The 25,312-nt window shown below is 41.8% G+C and overlaps 1 protein-coding gene across 2 annotated transcripts in view; it reads right to left on the bottom strand.

Moving 5' to 3' along the window:
• TDP1 (tyrosyl-DNA phosphodiesterase 1) overlaps window positions 1-25,312 on the bottom strand; it is a 119,844-nt gene that overhangs the window by 72,158 nt on the left and 22,374 nt on the right. For both annotated transcript variants that reach the window (XM_026651483.2, XM_026651485.2), the window contains exons 9-13: window positions 25,205-25,283; window positions 23,525-23,710; window positions 11,972-12,020; window positions 10,325-10,391; window positions 1,219-1,326 (exon numbers count right to left, since the gene is read on the bottom strand). In XM_026651483.2, the coding sequence (XP_026507268.1) occupies window positions 1,219-1,326; window positions 10,325-10,391; window positions 11,972-12,020; window positions 23,525-23,710; window positions 25,205-25,283 (489 nt within the window). The remainder of the gene's footprint in view (window positions 1-1,218; window positions 1,327-10,324; window positions 10,392-11,971; window positions 12,021-23,524; window positions 23,711-25,204; window positions 25,284-25,312) is intronic.

Raw genomic sequence — 25,312 nt, 5'->3', positions numbered from 1 at the left:
ACATGGTACTTTGAAATATCTAAGATGACTTACTATGCAAACACATTTTGCCACAAAAAATATATTAAAATCAAAGCATCTCTTATGCACTTAAGTTGTCACAAGGTACAATTTACTGATTTTTAGTACTTAAACACGTAATTTCTTACAAAGTACTTTTCTTTAATGAGTGGGGATTCATTCATTCATTTCTGCTCTTTGGGACGGATCCTGTTTCCACCCAATAGCAGCAGCAAAACTTTTACTGAAGTCAGTGAGAACAGATTTATGAAAGATTACAAAGTCTTCCATAAATGCACAGAAGAAACCTTAAATGGATCAAGACAAGGTGGACTCTACATACAACTTTTCATATTATTGCTTTTCTAAGTACCAAAAAGATTATAAAGATAGTTGAACTAGCCCTACAAGAAAAATGAAATCTGCATACATTAAATATTAATTTTAATTATAGATATATGGATTCCAAGGCCAAAAGGGACAATTCTAACCATCTAGTCTGACCTCCTGTATAATACAGGCTATAGAATTTCCCACATCAAATGCCAAGAACCTATCTTGTAGAAAAAACATCCAATCTTGATTTAAAAATTGCCAGTGCTGGAGATTCCACCATGACTCTTGGTAAGTTGGTCCAATGGTTAATTACTCTTGCTGTTAAAAATTTACACCTTATTTCCAGTCTGAATTTGTCTAGCTTCGACTTTCAGTCACTGGATCATGTTATACCCTCTCTGCTAGATGGAAGAACCCATTATTAAATATTTGTTCCCCATGTAGGACTTATAGTAATCAAATCACCCCTTAATCTTCTCTTTGTTAAGCTAAATAGATTGAGCTCTTTGAGTCCATCACTATGAGGCATGTTTTCTAATCCTTTAATCATTCTTGATGGCCTTCTCTGAACCCTCTCCAATTTATTAACATCATTCTTGAACTGTGGACACCGGAATGGTACAGAGTATTCCAGAAGCGTGCCAAATACAGAGGTAAAATAACTTCCCTACTCCTACTGGAGATTCCGCTGTATATGAACCCAAGGACTGCATTAGCCTTTTTGGCCACAGGGTTGCACTTGGAGCTCACATTCAACGGATTATCTACCACAACCCCCAAATCTTTTTCCAGAGTTATTGCTTCTCAAGACAGAGTCCTCCATCATGTAAATATGGTCTGCAGTCTTTGTTCGCAGGAATTATGAATGTATAGTTCATTTACCTTGTAACTAAAAACCACGCAATCTTCTGGAAGTCAGGAGATGGCCTCATGTAAGTCTTAATGTGAGGCATAGCATGGCTGCGCCCTGAGGTTTCTGCTGACCATTTGCTGCAAAACAAAAAAAGGAATTTACTTCAAATAATAAGCTTTAGTTTTGTAGCTCCCAAAGTCACTGTACCATATAACAAGTAATTCATTTTGTATCTATGTTGGGCACATGGCTGCAGCAGCCCAAGTTTGATATATTTTCTTAGTTAGCTTGCTATACTTAAAATTCATGTTATCGAAAACAAAATTTGAAATCTCCTTCAATTACACATCTAGATACTGCTTAAAGCCCATTGCACAACTCAGTGGAAAATCGGGCATTTTTATAAATTTAAAGGAATTTTTTTTTTTTTTTTTTTTACACCACCAGATAAATTTCTTGTGTGCTCCAGGATGCCTTGAGGAAACATTCCATTCCTCCATCCCAGTTATCCATCACCAAACACTTTAAGAACTGATTCCAAACTTCCAGTCAAGTAGAAGAAGATAGCGTGCCCTTTGGAACTAGTAAATGACTTATTCCATCAGGAGTTCATTAACAGTACTTTTCATTTCTTTGGCATGTTCCAAGATTATCTCAAAGCACATTACAAAACATTAGTGAATTATGTCTCCACAATCCTGTTAAGTGGGGCAAGCATTATCTCCATTTTAATCAGTGGTGAAATGAAGGCAGAATGAGATTAAGTAATTCTCCCAAAGTTACACAAGATATTTATGATAGAGTCAGGAATGAAACCCAGATCTCCTGACTTCTGTTCCTTTGCCATAATCTAGAAGACCATCCTTCTTGTTCACTGAGCTAATATTTAACCTTTTGAGTGCTCACCTATGTCCACTTTCCTTCTGCCTCTCTCAACAAACTAATTATTGTATTTTAACAAGAGGAACATCAATTCTCTTCCATTTAAGCACCAGAATCATCCAACTACAGTAAATCCACTTAACAGCCCAAGAGACCTAGATAGATAGCGGTGTTTCTCCAAACATGAATAACTAGAGCTATCAGAAAGGGAAATGTATTGGTATGGCTAAGAATTTCCTTTGATAGGGCAGCACAGATTTTTTTGGGGGGGAGAGGGTAGATGGGAAGGAAGAGGAAGGAGAAGAGTCAAACTCTCCACTCAATTTTTTCTTTTAAACTTATTTTTCAAGTCACTTTAAAAAAAAAAGTCACTGGAGAGTTTAGTAACATGGAAAGAGAGATTGGAAAGAGGATTTTAAAAAGGATTCTGTCAACCTAAATATATTACATAACAAGGGAGAAAAACATTTTTAAAAATTGGATAACAGAACTGTAAAACCAAAGTAATTGGCAAGAGATTCTGGGCAGATGCAGTATCTGTTTAACTCATGTTTGAAATTGACTAGATTTCAAGTTGACAGTGGGGTTTTTTGGCATATTTTAAAATCCTACCAAAACAAATTCTAAACCTGACTGCAGAAGATGGGGGAAATCATTCTTTGGCAGCAAGGTTGAAAAGGAAGAAAAGACAGAGAGCACATTTCAATATAACAATAACTTGAGGGTTACTTCCTGTTAAATATCTTAGGGCAATAAACACATCTGAATCAGAATTTAGTTAGCCCTGAGTATGGTTAAAGGCTGATCTTGTGCCACCGTAACAACCTCAGCAGTGTTCAATGTGCTAAGGGCTAAATAAGGAAAGTTGAAAGGGACTAGCTTTGAGAGATTATTATAATTACTTCAAGCTGTGGTTTTATTTTTGTTGAAAGTTAAAAAAATTATGTTAAGGTGTGAATTGAAGGCTGAGGCATGCATGGCATGGGGAGGAAAGAACTTTGTGTGAACATATTTGCTTATTGGAATTACGTAATCAGCATTACAATCAACCAATTTCTGCTCTTATCCTCTTCTTTAAAAAGACTAGAGTTCTTTGTAACCCTTAGTAGCAGTTTAATTTCAAACTGGAAACCCATTCTTCCTGTCACTTTTGCCAATACTTTATCGCAGTTTCCTTTTCTCTTGAGATTTTGCAACATTTAACAGCCCATTGCTCATTTATTAGGACTCCACCTCTGTTTCATTTGGCAGTCTGCTATTCACACTGTCTTTAAGGGACATGTGTCTCATTTATATGCTGCATCAATAAAGTATAAATAAAACAGAGCTATTTTAGCAGACTGCCAAATTATCACTGCTGCATTAAAATGGGGTAGACTTCCCCACCACCACAACCCCAGGCGTTCTTTAAAATGTCAATCAATCAATACAGAGCTCCTTCAAAACAACCCTAGAACAGAAGACATACTTACTTCCTACACTTACCAGCTATTCCATCTCAGTGCCATTCAAGAATGATTTCTTACAATATATTCTGGATTGTCCTGTCCAGTCCAGTCTTACATGACTGGAGAGTTGGGGCTTCCACCACATCTCTTGGGAGATTAACTGAAACAGACTTTAGCCTTTTTTCCCTTTGCTCAGTTTCATCTCACTACTTTTAGACACACTCCTGCACTGTTCTAAATAATTCTTCCTCCTACTTAATGCTTACAATCTTTTTTCTGAAGAATTGTAGACTATTAAAAGTGTATTTTGAGATTCACCCGCATTTTTCCATGCCAGCAGATTTTAATAGCATCTCCATTTGCTCCTCATTCATTAGGGATGAGATTTTAAATGACTCAGGAGTACAAGTTGAAAGTCAACTGGACTTGTGCTCCTAATTCACTTAGGCACTTTTGAAGAATTGCATCCTTTATTTTTTCACTTCCCAAAAATTGCTTACCTGAAAGCTATAACTTCATAGTGTGCATTTCGTGATCTCATTATCTATTATTCTAAAGTCAAGTAGCTCCTGGTTTCCAGATTCCATATTTATCCAGATTCCCAAACAGTAAGTAGATAATGGATGTTTTTTCTCCAGTTGGGAGTCACTACTTTCTGATTTATGAAGCTGCCTTCTATATAATTTAGGAACCAATCTGATGATGTGTCTGTGGCTATTTCCCACCCACCACCTACCTATCTATCTATTCTCCCCAAGTACAGCATACTGCAATACAAGGCGACTAAAGAGTAGGCCTTATTTTTTTATTTTGGCTTTTCTCCTATCCTGATGGACAATAAGGTGCCACAGTCCACTTTTGTTTTTCATTCCTTGTACCCTTCCCTAAAGTATTTCTCCACCACCTCCACTGCTGTGTAGGTGCTATAAATCCTTGTGATACGTAGCATCACCCTTTCACCTTTCCTTCCCATCTCTACTGACATTCTATGTACTGTATGAAAATCATCCCATCATTTTACTTTGCCCACTAGATTCTAATCTCCATAATTTCTAGATTCTAGTAGAAGTTTTTTATTTTTCATGCTAATTCCATTGTATACGGATTTTGTAGTACAGCAGCATCTGTCTTATTTGTCAGCTTTTATTTCACAATTCCATCTTCAGCCTTGATTTGTATGTTGAAATAAATGCTAGCGCGCTTTCCTACCCCAATTGAAGAAATTAAAGATGGAGAAGACTAAATAGCCCACATACCAAAGCATCACACGCTCTTTGAACACGTACTTTGTCAAGAATTAACATTGTTAATGTGCTACAATATACTTATAATACTTCACAGAAATCTTTATAGTGTCATGCATTTTGGAGTACAAGACGATCTTTCTGTTATGGTCTAATGCAATAAATCATCTCCTAGCTACCACTTCTAATTTTTGAAAAGTTACTCTTAAGAAGGCAATTTTAATTCTACCCCAGTTTAAAAAAGTAACTGGGTTTGCCACGCATCTTATGTGTTCTACATTTCCACTACAACTATAGCTTACCTGACTAATGCATAGCCTAAAATGAAATCTGAACATCAGACCGATACAAGTTTGTGCTCTTCTAGGTTTACCAAACAAAGACCAATGAGATAATTCATCCATCAGCTAAACACAAGGAAATGAACAAAGTCTTTAAGATGATATGCCAATTAGGCAAGATCATATTATAATAGGTAGCATTATTTCAAAATGCATATCTTTGCTACAAAACAGAAGAAAACACTTATGTACTCCTTTGCATTACATGGTGATAACTCATTTGCAATTGTTATAACCACCTGCAGGGTTTCAAACGCTTGATGCTCTTTTACATACTTGTTGGATAAAAATTTTTGTGTGTTCCATTCAGAATTCATGCTTTCAAAAACAAAATGAGAAGAAAGGGCAACCACCCAAACAGAGAATTCAAAGGACTTTATATGAAAACACACAGTATATTTCATCTCTGCAAGTTAAATAGCCACTCCAGCCTCTCTAGTTTTTGGTACCAATAGGATGAAAGAAACCGGAGCCTGCTTTTTTGCATGTGATTCTATTCAGAGGGGAAGTTCAGCTAGCATAACACCATGGAACCTCCTCCATGCAAACTCTGCCCGCCCATGCATATGATTAGAGATTCATTTTCTTTAATATCAGCCCCCTGCAAATCCACCGAAATTAAGAATGATTAGTTACATAGATTTCTGCTTCATGTAATTAACCAGCCCTCCAGGGGTTGATGATCAGGCCCAGCCATGACCAGAGGAGCCTATCAGCAACACTGATGCTGATGTGAGAAGAAGTGGTGCCTGGGAAGTAGCTGAGACACACTGCTCCTCTGAGGATGCCTCAAGGTATGAGAGACTTTGGTTATTGTAGGGTTACTATGTAGGGAGGCAAACCTACTCTTCCCTCAGTTCAACAGGCCTCAAGACAGAATCTTCTACCTAATTTCATCCCCTTAACTTTTTAATGTGGAAGCGAATGACCTAGTCCAACACTAAATACTAAGAAATATGATTAAATACCAGTGCACAAATGTGATTTAATTCTCTGATGATCATACAAGGTTGGTTGATAAAGGTAACAGTGCTGATGTAGTATACTTAGACTTTTGTAACGCATTTGCATGATATTCTGATTAAAGCACTAGCACTATACAGTATCAATAGTGCACACATTAAACTGACAGAAAATAGCTAATGGGGAATCACCATCAAATGGAAATGTCCACTGGGGATTCACAGGGACTGGTAGTAGGCCTGGCACTATTCAACATTTTCATCGATGATTTAGAAATAAATATAAAATCAATGCTGTTATAATTGCAGATGGCAAAAATTGGCAGAGCAATAAATAAGGAAGACGACAAGGCAGTCATACAGAATGATCTCAACGATTTGGTAAGACTGGCTCATTCAAACAAAATTAGTTTTAGTACTGCCAAATGCAAAGTTTTATATATCTAGGAACAAGGAATGCAGGCCATACCTACATCATAAAGGGCTGTATCCTGGACAACGACTGAGAAGGATTTAGGGATAATAAGGGACAAGCAACTCAACATGAGCTCCCAGTTCAACGTTGTGGCAAAAAGGGCTCATACAATCCTTGGAAGTATAAACAGGGAAGCAGTCAGTAAGAACAAGGTGGTCATCTTACCTCTATATTGCATTGATAAGACTGATACTGCAATATAGTTCTGGTATTCATATTTTTAAAAGGATGTTAAAAATTGGAGAGGGTGCAGAACAGAGGCACAAAAATGATTTGAGGGCTGGAGAAAATGTTTTCCAGTGAGAGATTTAAAAAGCTTGATATGTTTAGCTTTTCAAAAAGAAGATTGAGAGGTGATTTGATTATAAGCCATAAGTACCTTTATGGGGAGAAAATGCCATGTATTAAAGGGCTCTTTAATCAAGCAGAGAAAAGCATAACAAGAACCAGTGACTGGATGCTGAACCATGACAAATTCAGTTTAAAAATAAGGCCTACATTTTTAAAAGTGAAGATGATTAACCACTGGAACAAACTACCACAGCAAATGGTGGATTCTCCATCTTTTGGTCTCTTAAAATCAAGACTGGACGCCTTTCTGTAAAATTTGCTTTAGCCAAACCCAAGTTATTGGGCTCTATATACAGGAGTAACTGGGTGAAATTTAATGGCCTCTGATATACAGGAGGTCAGACTAAGGCCAGAAGGAACTATTAGATCATCTAATCTCTATAAATGTATGAAGTATAAAGTACAGAACTCCAGGATTTGAACTTCAAGTATTGGATGTAACAGAACATCTTGTGTTATCATAAGGACAGACAATGGCATGAAGGGTATTCTAGTGAAGACCTTAAAGGTGTATTAATCTAGACAAAAATATAGCCCAGTGATAAAAGAGAACATAGCGAGCAGAAAAAGAAAAAAAAATAAACGCAGTCTGTATCAAAAAAGACCACCACCCTTGGAACAAACTGTACTATTTTTACAATTGCACTGAAGTGCCTGACACATGATTTTCCAGGGTCAGAAAAGTGCAGCTATGATATTAAGTGTGCACATCTCCTTCTTGTAAGCGTGTACTTCAAAGCTCATCTATTTAAATTCAGAACTGTATTACAGAACTTTGGCGTGGAGGTCTACCACAATCTGCCACACACTTTCAAAATAATGGTTGGTATTTCTAGCTTTCTTTTTGTGGGAGTACAAGTAACCATTACACCGGTAAAGGATCTCAGAGTGTTTCCTTCTCTCTATTCCTTTTCCCTTCCTTTAGAATAGTATCTGTTTATTTCTGCCAATTCCTCCATGTTGTGTCTCCAAGTCTTAGTCCCACTTATTTTTGTCAGTAAGGGAGACCCTTCCAAGACACTAATTTCGTCTCTTATTTTCTCACCCACCCCAAAGCCCCACATCACAGCAACCCTCCAGCAGCAGATTCCTCCATAGCACATCAGTATTGCTTTTCAGAATAAAGGAACAAAGAAGGTCACATGTTAGAGGACTACTAGACACTCAGACCAAGGATAAACAAAAAACTGATTGCTTCTGCACTGCATAAGTTGTCATGCAACACTCCTCAAATTCCCAACAGGAGTCGCAGCATGGACAGATTTCAGTGCAAAACCTGGGAAAAGGAGTCCTGAGGGGCCAGGGAGAGCGTGAATATCATTGTTCTAAAGACATTCTGATTAATGACAAAGGAATATTCTTTAGTGGTCACAAGTACTTTTGTATACTGCAAAGGCCTAATCACTAATGCATATAAGGTCACAGGTATTTTTAATGAGTATGTACAAACAAGGAGTTAGTAGTATGTATTTAATCTTAATTTCCATTTCACAGTATTTGAGTATTTAAATTCTTACACTAGATATTTTTAAAGAAATGTTAACTCATTTAAAGTAATTTCAGAATGAGCTTTTATTTGCAGTTCTCTTATCACAGTTCTAATAGAAGGTCTTAAAATGGAACTGAAATAAAACATTTTCTGATGTATAAATAATAGCTGGTACAAGCTGTCTGATCTAAACCTATTTATACATATTTTGTTCTCAGTCGGTGAGAATACTTTTTCATTTTTGTTTGTTTCAGAATTCTAAAGAAAAACAAGTTAAGTGCTTCTGGCTGTAGACAGAACGAAGTACATAAGCATCTGGAAAAGTGAACGACATCTGTGTCGCCATGTACAAAGAAGCCAGTACATTGCAGATGATATGCTCTACAATTTGCAAAGGAAGGGCTAACTGACATGGTACTTAAAATGCTGGTAGCTTGCCTACACTAAGGCTCTCTAGGTTGTTCCTTCTAGTGTTAAGAAGTCTGAGAAATGTTACAAAATTTCCCTAGTGCAGATAAGGCTTGATTTTTAAATTGGTGTCCCTTTAAATTCTTGGAGATAGCACAGCACTTGCATTAAAAAAATTGAACAAATGAAGAAGTCATTTAAAAGCCTCCTGCTTTCAGTCACAACACATTGCAACAAACTGCAAATCTGGTGTAAGAGTTAAATCAATAATGAATCCAATCTGAAACAGTTTTGAAATCAAAGGAATTGCATAGTTAAATCACGAACAGAGGGGCTATGTAAAAACGGTAGTTTTCTTACTCCACAGATTTGTGCATTGTGCGTAGCCTGAGTAACATCTGCTCACTATATACTGGCAAAAGTGACCACTACTTCCTCCTTACTCACTCCACTATTAACTATATTGGCTGTGCAGTGATATGGGAGCATCAGCTGGATTCTACTCTGTTTCATGCATCAGAATTAAATCCATTCCCATTTCAGAATTTTAATACTGCTGACAAGCCAAAAAGTTCCAGCTGAACTTTCAAAACCCGGTTTGCAGAGCTGGCCAAACATCAATTATTTTCATTTGTAAGTTAACAAATTTGTAACTGATAACATGGAATATCACAATGCCATTTTCAGACAAACATTTTTTAAAACTGTAATCAGCCTTGAAAGTTCCATTAATGCATTTTTCCCCATTTAAAACCATAAAGAATGTTATATCATAGTCTCTTGCAATGCACATGGAATGAAATTAGACAAATTATCAGGTAGAAAACCAAGTTCCATTGGGCTGCAGAAAGACTCTAGGCCCCTTTCCTTTTCACTTTCAAATGGAGTATTTGTACTGACAATAAATCCTTCCTCAAAGACTTCATCTGAAGTCCTGGCCCCAGTGAGATCAATGGTAAAACTCACACTGACTGCAACTGGACCAGAATTTCACAGAACATTGGTATTTTAGAACAAGTGAGGTCATAAATATGTTATATAAATAAATAAGGGTCTGGCTTGCACCATAGCTGCTGCATTGCAGTAACAAGATCTTCCTGATCCTGTTCAGACCAGCTTCAGTTGGGGCCAATATCAGAAAACTCCTGCCCAGATCTGGAGGATATGGGGCTCAGGGCAAAATAGCAGTACAATCATATCATCGTTCCAGGTCGGAAAGGAAGATTTAGACAACGTCTTAGATTTCAGTTTTAAAAGTAAATTTCTGGTGATTAGCTGACCTGGACATTTCATAACAGGATTTCATAGTGTCTGCGAGTTCTTCTGACAGAGCATATACTGAATCTCTGTGTGGTACGCAAAACACAGCTAGATTTGGAAGCAAAGAAATTGTTTAACGAGTCTAAAATCCCACAAGGCATCTGACCAATTTGCCTAAATTTGCATTCCACACCACAACGTATTATAGCAATGTAAGTTTAACCATACTGTCTGGAAATCAATGCTGTAAAGGATCAAGAGACAGTTTCACTTACTGGAAATAAGAGTGCAGCCAAAGTTGTTTCTGTGCAGTTTGTATACTGTATGGAAGAGAGCCACCAGCTCAAAAGAAAAAGAAACAACATTAAACACACTGGTATTTGATTTTTGAAAGACATTTTGAAAACAGTCCAAAAATACATTCTCAGTAAATAGTGAGGGGGTAGGAGAATACATTAGCTCCATTTTCATCTCATAAAATGTTCCTTTGAAAAACAAATCAGAAGCCTCCTGTGATACTAAATGGTTTGTCTTGTCAGAAAGAAAAAACTTAACACAAATCCCCAAACATTAAGTAACCGATTTACACCAGAAAATGAATTCAGAAATATCAGATTAATGATTCACAGTTCAATCCCTTTTTAAGATACCTCTGTGGATATTTTTCATTATTATGCCCAATGGAGCGCATAGCCCATAATCAAATCCATAGATAGATGAGCATTATTCACCTACACAAGAAACAGTGAACAAGAAAGCTTCAGCCAGGTCAGTGACCATTTTATGAGGCAGCACTTTAGAACATGGGTATCACATGCTAGACATTGAGATATGATCTTTCTGAAAACATGGTCTGTGCCTAAATTTGAAACATGCACACTGACTTCAGGAATATGGACCTGGGAAGAATGAACTTAACTGTAGAGCACAGAATGTTAAAATATCACCTGAGCAACCATTGCTACTCCTAGGATAAGTACCGTATATACTTGTTCATTAGCCCGTTCGTTCAGAAGTCAACCCCCCAAAATGGATAAGTAAAAATAGCAAAAACAGTATGACCCTTTCATAAGCCAACCCTATATTTCAGGGGTTGGAAAACTTTGGCTGCCGGCCCGTCAGGGTAAGCCGCTGGCGGGTCGGGACGTTTTGTTTACCTGGAGCATCTGCAGGCATGGAACTCCTCAGCTTCCTGTGGCCGTGGTTCACCGTTCCCAGCCAATGGGAACTGCGGAATCTTCCCGCAGCTCCCATTGGCTGGGAATGGCAAACCGCAGCCACAGGGAACTGAGGAGCTCCATGCCTGCAGACGCTCCAAGTAAACAATACGACAATGTATATTAGGTATTCAATTCAATGATTCCATAGAGTTTAAAATCATCAAATTTTGGTATAGACCCGTTTATAAGCCTCCCCTCGCTCTTTGATGCGTCACTTTTTTACTGAAAATATTCAGCTTATAGACGAGTATATATGTTATATTATTTTCCATTACGTTCCATGTCTAAGTCGTGGTTGAACACGAATCAAGCCTTCTACTATTCTTGCTTGCAAAACCCAGTGTAGAGAAGACTTTTGCATAAACACAAGCACATCCAAATCATTCAGTTTGTTGCCAGATCCCACATACCATTAAGTCATAGTTCTGACCTGGAACAGTATTCTGTATCTGACATGCTAACTGGACTAATAGATTTGTCATTTACATGCCAATACACAGAAAGCTTTGTAGTGCTGGTGTCTGAGCTCCAAAAACAAATCACAAGACTGGCTTGTTAGCCAATAACCCAACAGTCTTCCCAACACAGCCAGCAGCTTGAGGCTCATTCAGAAGAAACACCAATCACTGAAACATTTACACATTGTCTAACAATGCATTATCACAAAAACTTTAGAAATAATTTTTCTATTCATTTATTTACCAGGATATCCTTCCAAACTTTGCCTCACATTGTCCACAGTAGGGTAAATCTTAAAAAAAAAAAAAAAAAGTAATAATCAAACCAAGCTAATTGAAATAATGCAGTTCTAATAAAATATTACTAAATTTGAAATAAAGATATTAGAATCCTATTATTTTAAACACTGACTATTCTGACAAGTCATATTCCTAGCAAATTATGTGGAATAAAAGGACACACTCCTCCAGGAAAGCAAGAAAAGACTGAACACTTAACATGATACAGGAGTCTTCTTAGAATTAAAAAAAAAAAAAAAAAAAGCTATTAACTAAATTTCATTGAAATTAAACTACCCAAAGTGGAAAATTAGTTATGAACCAGTAACAAACATTCAACACTTATTCTGTCAGTTATCTTATACTGCTGCTGGGTGAATATCCATGAAATTCAGGGTTGAAATCAGCAGAGACTGCAATAAACATATTCCAAGTAATGCCCCTGAGGTCACAGCAGGCTCTTCCCTGACTGATAAGTCTATTCCTAACTTCTAGTTTACAAGACTCTGTCCTTTCTCTTATGTCTAACGATGGAGGAGTGCAAGTGACATGATACTGCCACTTGAGGAGATACACAAAGAGGGGATTATAGGATGTGGAATGAAAACAGAACACCTCACATTTTGGGGGGCAGCGGCACCCAGGAGCCGGCAAACAGGGCTGCTAACAGGGGAGTTTAAGTGGGAGTGAATCTCATTGGAGGAGAAGGAGCAGCAGGCAGAGACCACAGCAGCCATGAGCCAAGCAGCAGGGGACAGTATGCAGATGATCGCATGCAGCAGCTGTGGTATGTACATGGTCCTCGCTGGGGAGCCTGAACAAAGGTATGTGTGCATGAAATGCCGCCTGATAGACCTGCTAGAGGAAAAGATTAGAGGGCTCCAGATGCAGGTAGATACTATGGTAGAATGTAGAAGGGGATTCGAGCAGCTAATGGAGCAGAAGCTGGGTGTGGCAGAAGGAGAATGCTCAGGGGTACAGGTGGAAGCACAGGCTATGGTCTGTGAGGGGGGAAGGTCAGGGGCAGAGCAAGATCAGTGGAAGCATGTGACTGTGAGGAGCAGGCCAAGGAAAAGGAGGGCTAGTGAGGGGGGAATAGAACTCAGGAACAGGTTTGAGTGTTTGGATAACGAGGAAGAGAGGCAGCAGGTGGTAACTGATGGTGGGAGGCAGAGGAAGAAGAGAAGAGCGGCTAGTCCGATAGAGAGAGGGCAGGAGTTGATGGAGACAGCACCCATACCGGGCCCCAGTAGGATAGAGGATGGCGCTAGGGGGACTACAAGGGAAAATAGAGAGACACAAGAGGTACGACTACAGGGAACAGGGGATAGATTTGTACAGAGTACTGTCACCAGGCAAAGGCAGGTTTATGTGATTGGAGACTCCTTGCTGAGGAGGTTGGACAGGCCTGTGACCAGAGCGGACCCTGAAAACAGAAGGGTGTGCTGTCTGCCGGGCGCTAAAATAAGGGATGTGGACCTGCGGTTGAAAAGGATCCTAAAAGGAGCAGGTAAGAACCCTTTAATCATCCTTCACGTAGGTACGAATGACACAGCTAGGTTCTCGCTAGAGAGAATAAAGGGAGATTATGCCAGGCTGGGGAAGACGCTTAAGGAAGTGGAGGCTCAGATTATCTTTAGTGGGATTCTGCCTGTTCCAAGAGAAGGACAGCAAAGGGCCGACAGAATTATGAGGATAAATAGCTGGCTAAGGGAGTGGTGTTATAAGGAGGGCTTTGGGATGTATGGCCACTGGGAGGCTTTCGGGGACAGACAGCTGTTCTCACGGGATGGACTTCACCTGAGTAGGGAAGGGAATAGACTTCTGGGAGGGAGGCTGGCTCATCTCATCAAAAGGGCTTTAAACTAGGAACTTGGGGGAGACGGTTGGGAGATGTTCAGGTAATCTCCACGCCAGATTCCAACACAGAAAAGGAGTGTGAGGAGTTAAGCACAGACATAGATAGGGGTAGGGAATTGGACATAAGAAAGAGGGGGCGGATGGACAGCATGGGGTCCGTTCCAAATTGCATAACTAATGGGAGAAAGGATAGACAGCATACGGTAAGATGTTTATACACCAATGCGAGAAGCCTAGGTAACAAAATGGAGGAATTGGAGCTCCTGGTCCAAGAAATGAAACCTGATATCGTGGGAATAACCGAAACGTGGTGGAACGGTAATCATGACTGGAGTACAGGTATGGAAGGGTATGTGCTGTTTAGGAATGACCGGAAAAAAGGTAAAGGTGGGGGAGTGGCATTATATGTCAATAATGAGATAAAATGTAAAGAAATAATAAGTGATGGGATGGATAAGACAGAGTCTGTATGGGCAATAATTACACTGCATAAAAGAACTACTAGAGCCTCCCCTGAGATAGTGCTTGGGGTATGTTATAGACCGCCGGGATCTAGCCTGGAGGCGGACAAAGAACTACTTAATGTTTTTAGGGAAGTAAAAACTGATAAGAACTGTGTCATCATGGGGGATTTTAACTTCCCAGATATAGATTGGGTAACAAATGCTAGTAACAATAATAGGGCTCAGATGTTCTTAGACGTACTAGCAGATGAATTCCTTCATCAAGTAGTAAGTGAACCGACGAGGGGGGATGCCATTTTAGATTTAGTGCTGGTGAGTAGTGAGGACCTCGTTGAAGAAATGGTTATAGGGGACAACCTTGGCTCGAGTGACCATGAGCTAATTCGGTTTAAACTTAATGGAAGGATTAACAGAAATGATACTGTAACTAAGGTTTACAATTTCAAAAAGGCCAACTTTAATAAATTAAGGCAACTACTTAGGGAAGTGGATTGGGCTAACGTACTTAGGGATCTAAAGGCAGATGACGCCTGGGATTATTTCAAGCAGAAGTTGCATGAGATGTCTGAGGCCTGTATCCCGAGAAAGGGAAAACGATTAGTGGGCAGGACATTTAGACCTAGCTGGATGAGCGGGAGTCTCAAAGGGGCGATTAGGAAAAAACAGAAAGCGTACAGAGAATGGAAGAAGGGAGGGATCAGCAAGGAAACCTACCTTAGTGAGTTTAGAGCATGTAGGGAAGCGGTGAGAAAGGCCAAAAGCCGTGTAGAGTTGGACCTCGCGAGGGGAATTAAATCCAATAGTAAGAGGTTTTATAGCCATATAAATAGGAAGAAAACAAAGAAAGAGGAAGTGGGACCGCTGAAGAATGTGGATGGAGTGGAAATTAACAGTAATCTAGGCATGGCACAATATCTAAATGAATATTTTGCTTCGGTCTTTAATAAGGCTAATGAAGGGTTTAGGAATAGAGGGAGTAGGACAGAGGGGAATAGAGGAGGGGGGATAGACATTACAGTATCAGAGGTGGAAGCCAAACTTGACCAGCTAAACGGGACTAAATCGGGCGGACCGGATGATCTTCATCCTAGAATACTGAAGGAACTGGCGCGAGAAATTGCGAGCCCCTTGGCGACAATTTTTAATGAATCTGTAAACTCGGGGGTGGTACCGTTGGACTGGAGAATAGCTAATGTGGTTCCTATTTTCAAGAAGGGGAAAAAAAGTGACCCGGGTAACTACAGGCCTGTTAGTTTAACTTCTGTTGTATGTAAGGTCTTGGAAAAAATTTTGAAGGAGAAAGTAGTTAAGGGCCTTGAGGTGAATGGCAATTGGGACGAATTACAACATGGGTTTACGAAAGGCAGGTCGTGCCAAACCAACCTGATCTCCTTCTTTGAGAAAGTAACAGACCTTCTAGATAAAGGAAATGCGGTGGATCTAATATACCTCGATTTTAGTAAAGCATTTGATACGGTTCCACATGAGGAATTATTGGTTAAATTGGATAAGATGGGGATCGATAGGAAAATCCAGAGGTGGATAAGGAACTGGTTAAGGGGGAGACTGCAGAGGGTAGTGCTGAAAGGTGAACTGTCAGATTGGAGGGAGGTCACCAGTGGGGTTCCTCAAGGTTCGGTTCTGGGTCCGATTTTATTTAATCTATTCGTTACTGACCTCGGAACCAAATGTAGGAGTGGGCTGATAAAGTTTGCGGATGACACTAAGTTGGGAGGCATTGCCAACTCGGAGAAGGATCGGGATATTCTGCAGGGAGACTTGGATGACCTTGTAAATTGGAGTATTAGTAATAGGATGAGATTTAATAGTGAGAAGTGTAAGGTGATGCATTTAGGGATGACTAATAAGAATTTCAGTTATAAGCTAGGGACGCATAGCTTAGAAGTGACTGAGGAGGAGAAGGACCTCGGAGTCCTGGTTGATCGCAGGATGACTATGAGTCGGCAATGCGACGTGGCTGCGAAAAAAGCTAATGCGATCTTGGGATGCATAAGGCGAGGTATTTCTAGTAGGGACAGGGAGGTGCTGCTTCCGTTATACAAGGCGCTGGTGAGACCTCACTTGGAGTACTGTGTGCAGTTCTGGTCTCCTATGTTTAAAAGGGATGAACTGAAACTGGAACGGGTACAGAGAAGGGCAACTAGGATGATCCGAGGAATGGAAAACCTTTCCTATGAAAGGAGACTCGAGGAGCTTGGTTTGTTTAGCCTAACCAAAAGAAGGCTGAGGGGGGATATGATTGCTCTCTTCAAATATATCAAAGGGATAAATACCAGGGAGGGGGAGGAATTATTTCAGCTCAGTGCTAATGTGGACACGAGAACGAATGGATATAAACTGGCCGTGGGGAAATTTAGGCTTGAAATTAGACGAAGGTTTCTAACCGTCAGAGGGGTGAAATTTTGGAACAGCCTTCCGAGGGAAACGGTGGGGGCGAAAGACCTCTCTGGCTTCAAGATTAGGCTAGATAAGTTTATGGAGGGAATGGTTTGATGGGATTACGTGATTCTAATCAATTAGGCAATAACGGCCATCGCTGGTAAAATAAGGGTCTGGCTAGAGATTCTTGCCTGTATGCTCGGGGTTCTGCTGATCGCCATTTTTGGGGTCGGGAAGGAATTTTCCTCCAGGGTGGATTGGCAGTGGCCCTGGAGGTTTTTCGCCTTCCTCCGCAGCATAGGGCAGGGGTCACAAGCTGGAAGATTCTCTGCGACTTGAAGTCTTTAGATCACAATCAGGAGACTTCAACAGCAGAGATAAGGGAAAGTGGGGGGGGTCAGCTTTTGTGGCCTGCATCATGCGGGGGGTCAGACTAGATGACCATATTGGTCCCTTCTGACCTTAAAGTCTATGAGTCTATGAGTCTATAACTACATTTTAGAACACTTTGGTGATTTGAACTTAACACAAAATTGATGTTTCTGGGATCTCATCACAGTTTCCAAAATAGAAAACATAATGCAGCCGTGGGAAGACAATACCATCTTCTAGATTAAATGTAAAAAAATTCTCTCCACTTGTGGTCACAAATATTTCAGAGGACTTTGAGGGACTAGATATGTTGCCTCTTGGTGTTCCAGGCCAAATACATTGTCCCTACTTAAGGTTTATCTACACTTAAAATGCTACAGCAGCACAGCTACGGTGCTTCAGTGTAGACGCTCACCTCAACAACAGGAGGGGTTCTCCTGTCGCTGTAGATAATCCACCTTCCTGAGAGATGGTAGCTGGGTCAACCGAAGAATTCTTCTGTCAACCTAGCACTGTCTACACCAGGGAGTTAGGTCAGCATTGCTATGTCCCTCAGTAGTGTGGCTTTTTCACAACCCTGAGAGATTAGTGATGCCAATATAAGTTTTCAGTGTAAACCAGCCCTTATATTTTCCTTGCAATTTCAAAAGAAAAAATGATTCTACCCTTCTCTTCCCAAAACCTATTATGTTATGTTTCTGTTTGAGAATGACTGCTACATCCTACTCCAGTGGAAGATGTATTTTAGTGATGGCCAACTCTCATATATACAGTTTGCAAAATGATCTAGGATCTTTCTACAATTCCATAACTCAATTTCTCCCTCCTTTGGACTGTTAAAACCCAGATGGTCACAGTGCTGTTGGCAAAATCCTACAGTAGAGCTAAAATAGCTACATTAAATCCTTTTCTTAAAAATGTTTAAATTAGTTTTTCTACTGGGATAGAGAAAATGTGGTGCAGTATACAGATGTGGTTATATACTAATCAAGAGGTAACTCAAGGGGGCTAGTTTTGCCCAAATTACCTTGACAAAAAAAGGATAGAATTGTGAAATAATTATGAAAGGCAGAAAAACACAAAAAGCTAAACCAAAGATCTAGTTCTAGTTATACAGAAAGTTGTCATCTCTACTGGTTACAGACAGAAAATAATTGCATGTTTTCTGCCAATTCATCCCCTTTATTATTGAGTGAAATCACAGAGAATAAACTTAATTCTCATCTGCTGATATACCACCAATGTCTCATGTCTGACTTAAGGCCTGGTCTACACTAGGCGTTTATGTCGACTTTAGCGCCGTTACATCGACTTAACCCTGCACCCGTCCACACCACGAGGCCATTTAGTTCGACATAGAGCTCTCTTTAAATCGATTTCTGTAATCCTCCCCAACGAGAGGAGTAGCGCTAAATTCGACATGGCCATGTCGAATTAGGCTAGGTGTGGATGGAAAATCGACGCTAATAGCTCCGGGAGCTATCCCACAGTGCACCACTCTGTTGACGCTCTGGACAGCAGTCCGAGCTCGGATGCTCTGACCAGCCACACAGGAAAAGCCCCGGGAAAATTTGAATTCCTTTTCCTGTCTGGGCAGTTTGAATCTCAGTTCCTGTTTGGACATCGTGGCGAGCTCAGCAGCAGTGGCAACGATGCAGAGCTCTCCAGCAGAGGTGACCGTGCAATCCCAGAATAGAAAGAGGGCCCCAGCATGGACTGATCGGGAAGTCTTGGATCTCATCGCTGTGTGGGGCGATGAGTCCGTGCTTTCAGAGCTGCGCTCCAAAAGAAGGAATGCTAAGATCTACGAGAAGATCTCTAAAGCCATGGCAGAGAGAGGCTACAGCCGGGATGCAACGCAGTGCCGCATGAAAATCAAGGAGCTGAGACAAGGCTACCAAAAAACCAAAGAGGCAAACGGACGCTCCGGATCCCAGCCCCACACATCCCGTTTCTACCAGGCACTGCATTCTATCCTAGGTGCGGCCGCCACCACTACCCCACCAGTGACCGTGGACTCTGAGGATGGGATATTGTCCGCGGCCGGTTCCTCGTCGGACATGTTAGCGGACGGGGAAGATGAAGAAGGAGATAAGGAGGACGAGGCAGTCGACAGCGCTGGCACTGCTGATTTCCCCGACAGCCAGGAGCTCTTCATCACCCTTACCGAGATCCCCTACCAACCGTCCCCATCCCTTACCCCGGACACAGAATCAGGGGAAGGATCAAGCAGTAAGTGCTGTAAACATGTAAACATTTATTTTTAACAGAACGGGAATATTTATAATATTAACAATGTGTTTTTACCAAAGTGCTTTAAACATGTAAAAAATTATCTGCTACAAAACTGGAATATTTACAATGGTAACAAAGGGTTTCTCATGATTTGTCTGCCTTAGGCTCTTCACAATTTAGTCCCAAGTATTTAAAATTTTTTTTACAATGTCCGGTACTTCATGATTCTGCGGCCCAAGACGCTCCACTCTATAGTCCCAGTGCACCTAGGCGAAAATCCGGTCAATATGGCCGGGGATTGAGGCGAAATCCTCATAGGAGAACTCCTCGTAGGTCTCATGGAGGTAGATTTCTAGCCTGTTCATCAGGTTCCTGGGTAGGGCGATCTTATTTGGCCCTCCGTGGTAGGAGACGTTTCCCCGCCACGACACAATATAGTACTCCGGGATCATTGCACGACATAGCATGGCGGCATATGGCCCAGGTTTCTGCATGCTTTCCCTAAGCATGCGTTCCTTCTGGCTGTCCGAGATCCTCTGAAGGGTGATGTCGCTCATGACGCCCTGCTTTGAATTAGGGAGGGGAATGTTAGTATTGGGACTGCTTTACAACCACGTGGTGGAGGGAGAGGGGCAGCATACAGGGATCTTTCCCTGGGACAGCCGCGAGGGGGTGGGACAGGGGCCGAGTTCATGCTTGCCTGATTGCTGGCAGCAGAGACTGGCATTGCTTTCAATGTGAAAGGAGGCCAGTGCTACTGCTGGAGTTTTAAGCAGCCACAAGTCTACGGCTTACCATGATTGCCCGCTACAGAAGTTCAGGTCTCCAGCCACGCTTCTCAGATCACTCCAAGACCACCGCAAGTCCACAGGCACTGAAGGCGAGGGCCGAAAATTCGACCTTGTCCTGAGTGCGCATGTGAGAGGTGCAGTGCATGGTCTTGTTCACAGAGAAAGACTAGGTTCTTTGTGCACAACTTAATTTATCTGTCTCAGGAATTCACTCCCTTTTTACAATTCACACAGACACATCTGCGACTGTCTCCCAACCCAGCCTGTCAGCACACTCCCAGAGGCTAGCGCAGATTAGGCGGAGGAAGAAGAAGATGCGTGAAGACATGTTCTCAGAACTAATGGGATGCTCCCGAGCCCAGGCAGCCCAGCAGACACAGTGGAGGGAGAACTTGTCACAAATGCACCGAGCAGTCATGGAACGGGAGGAGAGGTGGCGTCAGGAGGACCAACAGGCTACTGAAAAGCTGCTTGGACTAATGAGAGAGCAAACGGACACGCTCCGGCGCCTTGTGGATGTTCTGCAAGACCGCAGGCAGGAGGACAGAGCCCCGCTGCAGTCTATCTGTAACCGCCCTCCCCCGCCACCAAGTCCCACACCACCCTCACCCAAAGTCCAAAGAAGGAGGGGCGGCAAGGGCCGTTAAAACTTTCAGTCAACCCCTGCAGACTGCTCTAGCACTAGAAGGCTCTCATTCCCCAAAATTTGAAAAGTCCTTTCCTACCCACCTCACACAAGCCCCCGTCCAAGTTTCACCCCCCACGTTTCATGTGTGGTTCATAATAAAATATTTGTTTCTGTTCATTACTGTTTCCATCATGTTCTTTTGGAGGAGAGTCTGTCTGAAGGGGGGGAAGGGGCTTGGTAATTGGACAGGACAGTCACCTTTAGCAGGGTACAGAGGCGGGGTCAGGTCCAGCATCAGGACACACACACAGTGCAGTCACTGGTTACCCTGGTCAGTCTTGGAGGTGGTTTTCATGTTCTGGGGGGGGGGGGGGGTTGCTCTGTGACTTTGTGGCGGGGGAGGGCAGTTACAGATCTTATGCAGCGGTCCTTATCCTAGCTCACAGATCCACGCAGCAGGGGATATGTAACCCTACCCCCCCTGCCAGAAAGTTACATAGCCGACACATACACGCAGTCCCCCCCAGGAGTGCTGGCAGGCTCCATTGAAATAACCAGTGCACCAGTGCGGAGCCTGTCATTCCGGGAGTTTAGAAGCATCATTTGCATCAGAACACTAAACCCGCCCCCCGCCACAGTCTGCGTCCCCAGTTTAAAACATTCCCGCAAAAACAGCAATACAGACAACGGTGTTCATTAACAAAATAGAACTGATTTTATTTTTTGGGAAGGGGAAGGGGGTATGTAACTGGAGAGGATAGTCAAAATGAACTGGGTAAAGAAACGGGGGCAGGTTCAGCATCTGTGTCCACAAACTTAACAGTCACCGGTTAGCCTGCTCAGTCTGGAATCTTGCTTTCAAAGCCTCCCGGATGCACAGCGCGTCCCGCTGGGATCTTCTAATCGCCCGGCTGTCTGGCTGGGCGTAATCAGCAGCCAGGCTATTTGCCTCTACCTCCCACCCCGCCATAAAGGTCTCCCCCTTGCTCTCACAGAGATTGTGGAGCACACAGCAAGCTGCTATAACAATGGGGATATTGGTTTCGCTGAGATCACAGCGAGTGAGTAAGCTTCTCCATCTCCCTTTGAGACGGCCAAAAGCACACTCCACTACCATTCTGCACTTGCTCAGACGGTAGTTGAACAGTTCTTTTTCTGTGTCCAGGGCGCCAGTATAGGGCTTCATGAGCCAGGGCATTAGCGGGTAGGCTGGGTCCCCGAGGATGACTGTAGGCATCTCCACATCCCCAAGAGTTATTTTGTGGTCTGGGAAGTAAATACCTTCCTGCAGCCGTCTAAACAGACCAGAGTTCCTGAACACGCGAGCGTCATGAACCTTGCCCGGCCATCCGACGTTGATGTTTGTAAAACGTCCCCGATGGTCCACCAGTGCTTGCAGCACCATTGAAAAGTAGCCCTTTCTGTTGATGTACTGGCTGGCCTGGTGGTCCGGTCCCAGGATAGGGATGTGAGTCCCATCGATAGCCCCACCGCAGTTTGGGAATCCCATCGCGGCAAAGCCATCTATGATGACCTGCGCGTTTCCCAGGGTCACTACCTTTGAGAGCAGTACCTTAACGATTGCGTTGGCTACTTGCATGACAACAACCCCCACGGTAGATTTGCCCACACCAAAGTGGTTCGTGACTGACCGGTAGCTGTCCGGCATTGCAAGCTTCCAGAGGGCTATGGCCACTCGCTTCTGGACAGTCAGGGCTGCTCGCATCCGGGTGTCCTTGCGCTTCAGGGCAGGGGACAGCAACTCATAAAGTTCGAGGAAAGTCCCCTTCCGCATGCGAAAGTTTCGCAGCCACTGGGATTCATCCCAGACCTGCAGCACTATGCCGTCCCACCAGTCCGTGCTTGTTTCCCGGGCCCAGAATCGCCGTTCCACAATATCCACATGACCCATTGCCACCGTGATGTCCTGGGCGCTGGGGCTCGTGGTTTCTGACAGCTCTGTGCTACTCTCCGACTTCAGGCCATCACAGCGGTGTCGTAGCCTCCTCGCCTGATTTCTCTGCATCTGCCTCAGGGAAAGGTGTATGATAAGCTGCGAGGTGTTGAGAATGGCCACAACTGCAGCGATGGTTGCAGCGTGATCCATGATCGCAGTGCTGTGGCGTCCGCGCTGTCACTGACCAGAAAAGTGCGCAAACTGATTTCCCGCCGGCGCTTTCATGGAGGGAGGGAGGGCGTTAGTGACGGACGGATGACGACACATTTTTTTACCCAGAAGGCATTGGCGGCTCGACCCAGAATTCCGATGGGCAGCGGGGACTGCGGGAACTGTGGGATAGCTGCCCACAGTGCACCGCTTCCAATATCGACGCTCGCCCCGTTAGTGTGGACTCACAAAGTCGAATTACTCTCCTTAGTGTGGACACACACGTTCGACTTTGCAATATCGATTCCACATATTTGATTTAAGTAAAATCGAACTACCCTCGTAGTGTAGACATAAAATTGTCCTGTAAGTTGAAAGCCAGATTCTAAGGCTTATTATACTTCAAGTGTAGTGCTATGATTTTGTCCATCACATAGGTACAGTAACTATTTTATTCTTTTATCATTAAATAATTGTAGAAAAAAATTGTTCCACTTCGGCAATTTTAAGTGGAAAATCCTGGATAATTTTTTTCAGAAATCATGGCAAACTGATGTTGACAACAATGAGACTTGTTTGTGTTATCCTACTCTGAACGCTGGAAAAAACATAAGTAGGTAAACAAATAAAAATACCAACCACCACCACCTAGAAAACATACCAAATGAATAGGAACGTCAGGTTTTGCTAGAGTCTTCACACTACTGCCTAGCGTAACCAGGCTCTCTCGAAATTCTGAGCACAACCACTTGGATTGGTCAGCTCCCATTGATCCAATACTTGAAAACTGTCCTATCACCGGCCAAGATTCTTGTGCTGGTATTGGTGATGTATACTCTTTCAAAAGCTATTCGGGAAAATAAAAACATTTTGTTAGACTTCAACATGTCAAACTACATAACAAAAAGTTTTATAGACAGGTTTCAGTATTTAAGCTCGTTTGATGCTCTCTATAATTAAGCAGTTCATTTGCCACTAGTGAAAAAAGTTGGATCTATTCAAGAGTCCAATATAAAAAGCTACTCAACTAAAAAAAAATTTATTTTTTTTTCAAAACCATGATGCTCTCTTCCACAGGGAAAAGAGATTATGAATAGTTTTGTTCAAATGAGCTAAAACTGCCAGATACTTCCTGAAACATGGAGGCTGGGATTATCAGAAGAATCTAAGGAAATTAGTCACCTAAGTCTTTTGAAATCTGATGGATATTGGGCACCTAACTCCTTTAGCCTCCTTTGAAAATTCCCAGCCTCAGATGCCCAGGAGAGAGTGAAAGTGATACAGAGAGAAAGGAAAGAAGGTGTGTGTGCGCGTGCGTGCGGGGGGGGAGGGAGAACAAAAAAATTTCCTCTTCAAAATTCTTTCTAAGATATTCTTACTGAAAAGCTAATTAGGAAAATATGCAAAACCAAGTTCACAAGTATGTAAATGCCAATTAAATTATCTGAGAAAAGGTTAGACACAACAGAGGCTCTAACTGGCTTCATGATGAGAGCTGCATTCACACTCTAAAAAGGTGTGAGTTTTTCATTCCAACCATAAAATAAATATACATATTCAAACATTTACTTTACAAGGGGGATCTAACCTTTATAATTTTCTTGTCCAGTGAAAGGTTGAAAACTATCTGCAGTCTCTGACTTTCCATTATGTCATAATGAGGGAGCGTGTAGCTCAGATTTCAACGGGAGGTCAAAGAGCGGATACTTCTTTGAGTGGAAAATGAATGAGACAAAATGACACTTTTAGCAGGTCACTGACATTTGTGAAAGACAGGTAAAAAGTTTGGCAGAGCATGAAATTACCACATGCCAAAGAAGTGTTAGGTATAGAGTGCCTTCTCAACTTTGGAAATGTTCATATAACAGACATGAGGTATCTTTTTACAGTTCTGAATAAATCTGTACAGAACCATAAAAAATAGAGTATTTTACAGTAATCCCTAGTGGAAGGATATTCTATAGTAAAATATGTAATTTGACTTTTTCCTCGGTCATGCCTACTACTGACAACTTCTGCTATGCGCCTACTCAGGTAAGTATTCCTCTTCCACTAAAATGGCTTCTGATCTGCTATTTACCTACATATGTAACAAGTCTGTCATCATGATATACAGAGTCCATAATCTATGGTTTTGCCACTGCCTTTAGAAAATGTCATTCTGACAGCCATATATGTTGGAAGAAAGGAGCTAAGTAGCTTACAGTTAACATTAGAAAACTGTAATGAAGAGATGGAAAGATTAAAAATAACCAAAAGAAGTCCGCACAAAAGTTGTTTATGGAAAGAGAGAAGGAAAATAAGAAAGAAGAGAAAAAAGTGAATGTAACAATTCCAATACCTTTCTAAGTCTAAGGTGACCCCATTTTTCTTTTTGGTTGCCTTGGTATCGTCCTGGGGTTGATCCAAGCAGATATACTCTTAAAAACATTAAATATGTTAGTTCATT

Source organism: Terrapene carolina, unplaced genomic scaffold, assembly GCF_002925995.2.
Source record: "Terrapene carolina triunguis isolate 2854851 unplaced genomic scaffold, T_m_triunguis-2.0 Scaffold96, whole genome shotgun sequence".
NCBI lineage: Eukaryota > Metazoa > Chordata > Testudines > Emydidae > Terrapene > Terrapene triunguis.
The sequence above is the reverse complement of the archived record's forward strand: the minus strand, read 5'-3'. Positions and strand labels throughout refer to the sequence as shown.